This window comes from Numenius arquata, chromosome 13 (genome assembly GCF_964106895.1).
Source record: "Numenius arquata chromosome 13, bNumArq3.hap1.1, whole genome shotgun sequence".
Lineage (NCBI taxonomy): Eukaryota > Metazoa > Chordata > Aves > Charadriiformes > Scolopacidae > Numenius > Numenius arquata.
In genome coordinates this window covers 2,677,981-2,684,722 of record NC_133588.1, presented here as the reverse complement: position 1 = coordinate 2,684,722, position 6,742 = coordinate 2,677,981, and the positions used below count along the sequence as shown (strand labels likewise).

General features: G+C 59.6%; 1 protein-coding gene across 2 annotated transcripts; it reads left to right on the top strand.

Annotated features, from left to right (window-relative positions):
* Positions 1-603: 603 nt before the first annotated feature.
* Positions 604-3,634, top strand: IRX5 (iroquois homeobox 5). 2 transcript variants are annotated; one of them, XM_074158056.1, is made up of 3 exons: positions 604-852; positions 2,200-2,605; positions 2,871-3,634. In XM_074158056.1, exons 1-3 carry the CDS (start codon positions 604-606, stop codon positions 3,632-3,634), a joined length of 1,419 nt encoding a protein of 472 aa, XP_074014157.1. The 2 variants fall into 2 exon arrangements, with proteins under 2 accessions (XP_074014157.1, XP_074014156.1); XM_074158055.1 differs by having other exon boundaries at positions 2,868-3,634.
* Positions 3,635-6,742: the final 3,108 nt, after the last annotated feature.

Genomic DNA, 6,742 nt, shown 5'->3' with positions numbered 1-6,742 from the left:
CGGTATTTAGCACATGCAGAAAGTTGGGGCTGATCTTAAAACGGCTCTGGGAGGTGACGGCAATCCAGGAGCCGGCGCACTTGAGCCTGTGAGCGCCGGGGAGGGCCGGGGGAAGCGCGGAGCCCTCCCGCTGGTTGGGCCCGGCCGCGGCAGCCCAGCGGGGTCCTGCCAGTCCTTCCACTGACAACACCCCGCGAAGGAGGAGCCTCGCCGGGCCGCGCAGAAGGCGTCAGGAGCTGCAATTTCCAACTTAGCATCTTGGCAGGACCCTTCGGAAAGCGAGAGCGAGGAGGAAGGGGGGAAAAAAAAAAAGCCCCCCCCAGTGCAAGGGGGGGAGAGAGAGAGAGAGAGGGGGAAGGAAGGAAAAAAAAAAAAAAAAAGAGAGAGAGAGAGGGAAGCGAGGGGGGGAGAAAAAGGAGGAAGCGGTGCCAGCTGCAGGCGAGCGCGGAGCAGCAGCCCCGGCACAGAGCAAGGTGCCGCCGCTGCCCAGCTGGCGAGGGCGGAGAGGCGCCCGCGAAGCCCCGTCCGCAGCGGCCCCAGCCCGGCAGCGCGGCGGCTCCCTCCCGGCGCCTTGGGCTCCCGGGTATATGTGTGCGCCTGGCCATGTCGTATCCTCAGGGTTATTTGTACCAGCCGTCAGCGTCCTTGGCTCTCTACTCCTGCCCGGCGTACAGCACCAGCGTGATCTCCGGACCCAGGACCGATGAACTTGGGAGATCTTCTTCGGGCTCCGCTTTTTCCCCTTATGCCGGATCTACCGCCTTTACCGCCCCTTCCCCGGGTTACAACTCCCACCTCCAGTACGGCACCGACCCGGCCGCCGCCGCCGCCGCCGCCTTCACTTCCTACGTGGTAAGAGCAGCCGCGGGCAGCCGGCACCTCGCCGGGCACGGCGGCATCCCGCGGGCGCCGACACCCCCCCCACACACACACCCCATCCCGGGCCTGCTTTTTGTGCCGATTTTATTTTTGAGATACCGGCGGGGACAAAAGGGAGCGCGGCTCCCCGTCTCGCCGCCCAACTTTCCCGCATCGCCGCCCTGTGCTGCCGCACACTGTTGCTGGCGGCAGGGCCGGGTGCGGGGGGAGCCGCCGGCACGGCCCCGGCGAGACGGGGCTGGGGCAGGCGGGGACCCACTCCGTTCCCTCAAAAAACAATTATTTTTTTTATTATTTTTTCCTTTTATAAAACAGCAGTCGTAATTCCACAACAATTAGCTTGCTGTGATTGAAAAGGGAACGAACAGCAGCGGCCGGCGGTGGGAGAAATCCGGGCGATAAACCCAGGCAACTTTCCCCCGCGCGGCGATAATTAGGCTGCTTAAATATTGCAGAGCTCTAATCCCATGGCCGCGAGCCGCTGCGCGGTCGCTGCGCGGGGAAGGGAAGGGGAAGGCAGGGCACTGCGCCGCCCTGCGCGCCTGCGGGGCAGCGCGGGGCCGGCCCGGGGCATCCCCGCCGCAGAGCCGCGGCCGCCGCCAGCGCCCCGCAGTTCCCCAAAACCCGGGTAGTTTTGCTCGGCTTCTCCCCGCTGTTCAGGGTCTAGGCAGAGCTTCACAGTTTCTTCTTTCCCTTTTCAGTTTTTTTCTTTTCTCTTCTTTTCTTTTCTTTTCTCTTTTCTTTTCTCTTCTTTTCTTTTCTTTTTCTATTTTCTTCTCTTTTCTTTCTCGGTTTTCCTTTCGCTTGTCTTTCTCTGTTTTCTTTTCTCTTTTCTCTTCTCTTTTCTTTCTTTATTTTTCTCTATTCTTCTCTTTTCTCCTCTTTTCTCTTTTTTTTTTTTCTTTTTCCTCCTCCCGCCCCTGGCCTGGCAGAGGAACCGGCCCGGCCCGGCCGCCTGGGCCCGGCAGGTTGCCCGCCGCCGCGATCGCAGCCCGGGGGGGGAAGGGAAGGGTCCCCCCGCCGTTGACCGCCCCCTCGCCGCGCTGCCCACTTGCTTTCCCGCGCCTGCATTTGGGGGATAGGCGCTGGATCGCGGCCGGTGGCCTCCTGGGGCCGAAACCTCCCGGCCCCGGCGAGCCTTCAGCCCGTTCTCCCGGGAAGGAGCCAGGGGAGAAGCCGAGCAGGGCCCGGCGGCGGGAGGGAGGCGGCGGGGCGCGGGCAGGGGCGGCGGGCAGGCCCTGGCGCTGCCCTTGCCGTGTCATTGCCGCCCCGCGGCCGCCTGACCTCGCCCCACCGGGCCGCTCTCCCCTCTCTCCCCAGGGCTCGCCCTACGACCACACGCCAGGCATGGCCGGCTCCCTGGGCTACCACCCGTACGCGGCGCCGCTCGGCTCCTACCCCTACGGGGACCCCGCGTACCGCAAGAACGCGACGCGGGACGCCACGGCCACCCTCAAGGCCTGGCTCAACGAGCACCGGAAAAACCCCTACCCCACCAAGGGCGAGAAGATCATGCTGGCCATCATCACCAAAATGACCCTCACCCAGGTCTCCACCTGGTTCGCCAACGCGCGGCGGCGGCTCAAAAAGGAGAATAAAATGACCTGGACCCCGCGGAACCGCAGCGAGGACGAGGAGGAAGAGGAGAACATCGACCTGGAGAAAAATGACGAGGACGAACCCCAGAAACTGGACGAGAAGGGGGACCCCGAGACGCCGGACACAGGTAGGGCAGCAGGCTCGGCCGGGCCACCGCGGCCGCGCCCTCGGGGCAGCCCCCGGCCCGGTGCGGCGGCCGGGCGGCCTGTCCCCCCGAGCGGGCAGCCGGCAGGCGGGGGGGAGCCGGAGGGCAGCGCTGCGAGGCCGCCGCCGGCGGGGCCGGTGGGGTGGAGGGGGGGGGGGCGGCGGCGAAGTGGGTGGGCGGGTTTGGGGGCGCAGGGCTAGCCCCAGAGCTGCCCCCCCACCCCTCTCCTTTCCCCCCTCCCCAGGAGCGGCGGATCCCAAGGCAGCGCCGGGCTGCGAGCGCCTCCAGGAGTCCCCCGGCCCCCGGGAGGCCGAGGCCGGCCTCAGCGACTCGGATTGCAAAGAGCCGGCGGAGGAGCGGCTCGACGGGCCGCCCGCCCCCCCCAAGGCGCCCGGCTCTTCCCCTCTGGGGCCGTGCCCGGCGGGCCGCGGGCTGCCGCCGGCGGGCGGCGAGGAGCCCCCGCCGTACCGCCCGCCCTCCGCCGCCGCCGGGCCACCGCACGCCGCCGACTTGCACCCGCTGCTGCCCGCCGCCACCGGCGCCTCCGTCATCCACTCGCCGCAGCAGGCGGCCCTCGCCAAGCCCAAGCTCTGGTCGCTGGCCGAGATCGCCACCTCGGCGGACAAGGCGAAGGAGGCCGGCGGCGAGGCGGCGCCCCCCGGCCCCGCCGTGCTGGGCGGCGGCGGCGGCCCGTCGCGCTCACCGCCGCGGCCGCGCTCGCCGACGGCTCCGTGCCCCTTCCCCAACGGGGCGGTCCTGCCGCGGCCGCTCTACTACACGGCGCCCTTCTACCCCGGTTACACGAACTACGGCTCCTTCGGGGCCCTGCACGGGCACCCCGCCGGCGGCCCCGCCGCCGCCCCCGGCGCCCACTTCAATGGATTAAACCAGACTGTCCTCAGCAGAGCCGAGAGCCTGGCTAAAGACACTAAAATGATCAGGAGCCAGTCCCAAGTAGACCTTTGCAAAGACTCACCTTACGAACTGAAGAAAGGTATGTCCAACATTTAATATCGGCTTCTCCCCCTTACCCCCCCTCCCGGGACTGTGGTTTTGTTCTTTTATTTTTTTTTTTTTTTAATTTATTGAGAGAAATAATAAATTGCTTTGGCAGTTATTTTTCCACTACCAAAAGAAAAAAAAAAAAAAACAAACAAAAACAAAATAAACCAGAAAAAGACCAGCTTCCCCCTCCCCCCCTCCCAGCACCCCCTTCAAAAGTTTATAGAGTCTATTGGAAATGGCTGGGTGGAAACCGCCCAGAAATGTCTTAACCAAGTGAAAAGCAAACGAGTGACACGCTCTCTCTCACACACACAAAGAAGAAAGATTTGTATTAAATCTTATTCTGTATATTTAATGTAGCTTTTTGTATTTAAATTGATAATACAGTATCTTTGAAGTAAATTATGAAATCAAGACACCTGTACAGGCATTAATGTTGTTTTCGTAATATAAATATATACATTTCTGTGTCTTTTTCCGAATTGTTTCATAGTTTTAAAATATATATATACAAGTTTAATTTAATTTTTTATGCCTATTGTTTTTTTTTTCCTTGGGTGTGAGCTAAACTATAATGCAAAAAAAAAAAAAAAAAAGAAATAGGTTATACTTATTAGATACAAAAAAAAAACCTGCAGCCGCCTTTGTAAAATGCGAATATTTAATTAAAAGAGATTTTTAACAGAACCAAACCCACTCATTTTTTTGCAACGGGCAGATACGTGCATAGCTACGGGGAAAAAAAATAATGCACGTTTTAAAAGAGTACGCGGGGCTCCGTTTAGGACCTTCCAGCAGTACCTGAAGCCTTTTCCAAAGTGCCTGACGCTTTCGAAAAGGTCGGGCTGTGGCGGCGAGAGCCGCCCGCGGGGCCCGGGGAGAGACGAGCGGCGGCGGCGGCACCGGGACGGGGACGGGAGGGAGGCTGTTTCCGGAGGTAAAGGCTTAAATCAGGCCATGCACAAAAGCACTTGTTAGAAACACCAAATCGAAGCGCAGTCCCATCTTTTAACCTAATTACTTCCAATCAGTGTCGCGTTTTATGCAAAGCAATCAGCTGGTGAACTTTGCTAATGAGTTCGATTTTCTGCCAGATTTAGCCCGCGTCGCTGCTGCAGAGGTGCTGCGGCGGCCTCCCGGGATGGGGACTGCTCGGGGCGGCGGGGGACGCCCCGGCCCCTTTCCACCCCCCCCCCCCAACCTCTCCCCACCCCTGGCGTTTTGCACCGCTGCCCTCGGCCCACGGGACGGCGCGGTCCGGGCGGCTGGCCGCGGCCGCGCAGCGCCGCGCAGGGCCGGCCGCGGGCGCGGTGTTTCCCGGCGCTGGCAGGTAGGTGTCACACTCGGCCCGGCTTTGGCTTGCGCCCCGCCGCCCGCTCGGCGCTGTGGGAGCCCCGCGGGGCCGCCGCGCTTCGCTCCGCGCAACGCCCGCGACGGCTGCCGGGGCTGGGGACGGGCCACCGGGGCGCTCCCGGCCACCAGACTGTCCCCTGCGTACGGGGACAGAGCGCGCCCCGAGCCCTCTCGGCGTGTTTCCGTCGCTCCGCAGCCCCAGCCAGGGGCAGAGCGGGTCCCTGAGCGGGTTCGGCGCTCCCCAGCGCAACCTCACACACCCAAAGCCAGTCCCCGTCGGTGCGGTGACCCGAGCAGCCCGGGTCGGGTCCCCTCCCAACAGATACGGGCGAGGAACTGTTCCGGCACCCAGCGCCGGGGACGGGTTTTTCCCGGCTGAAATGGGATTTTGTGGGTGGCAGCTGTAGGCGAGCGCGTCGCCGCCGTTCGTGAGATGGGAATACGGCTGGGACCGCTGGAGCCCAGACACCCCTCTGTTCTGTTTGGTTTTTTTTTCCTTTACGAGCCAGATAATTATTTTGTAATCTCTTCAACTTTGTCAGAGCCATTTATTAGCTGTAACAGGTTTATTCATGCATATTTACATTTTACGGGATTTTAAATAGTATTTCATGTTTTAAAGATGCAGTCCGTGCTCGCTTGGTTATACGATCTTTGTAGAAAATTTGATTTAAAATCAAAATTGTTTCAAGCCGAATGTGTAAAGACTCAAATATTCCTGGGGTAATAGTATGTTATTTTGTCACTTTATAAATTATAAATGAATTTTAAAAAAACGCTCGAATCCCTCGGTTGGATCTTTTATTTCCAGTCGGGGAGACTTGCAGGAAAGCGTTATTTTCCGCGCAGCAGTGAGCTTTATCAGGCTCACCTGCCTTGTTTAAAACGGGAGAAAGTTGGCGTGGTGAGGGGCTGGGGTAGAGCTGGCCCGGGCGGGAGCAGCTCCCATGTGCGGGGCTGAAGGCGAGCTGCCCGGGTCGCCCCTAGCCCGGGCTCTTCCCGGCACCTTTACTCCCGGCGGGCATCGCCTCTGGCTGAACTCGGGCGGAATTCCCGAGCGCCCTTCGCTATAGGGAGCCGGCAAAGCCCCTCCGGAGACAACAGGTCCCGCAGCGGAACGACTATGTCACAATAAATAGGTTTTAATTATTCATCTAGCTACGGATTTCTTTTTTTTTTTTTAATTGTCGCTCTACCTTTCCCCAGCTGATCTTCCTATCTCTGAAAAAGCTATTTTGCAAAGCAGCTTAGGAGCTTCGCTCGTTCAAAATCCCCATTCCTTATAATCGGGGCTATTTTGAATTGGTCTATCAGCGATCTCAATACGGTTTTCGTTTGATGTATAAATTCCTAAGGGAATTAACCGTTTCCTTTAGGTTGCAGCCTGTCGCCTATTTTAAACCATAACTATTATTGTAGCCCCATCGATTTCATAAAACAATTTTACTCTTCACCCTCTTCCCCTGCCATGGGAGATGTAATGTACAGCCTGTCTTTAACATAAGCACGATTTTCCCAGTTTCTTTTTTCTAACAGAGCAAGGGGGGGGGGGCAGCGTCCGCCCGTTTTGCCTCTGGCATGTTAATTTGTTGTTCAAAATTTTTTTTGAGGATATCTTAAAATAAAAATAACGTCTGCTGCCAATTAAAGCCGCCGTAGGTTACTCGGCAGCAGCCTCCGGAGAGGCCAGGAGCGACGCTTCACGCCGGGAGCGGACCCCTGCGGGGGGGCCGGGCAGGGCTGCGGGCCGCCCCGCCGTTT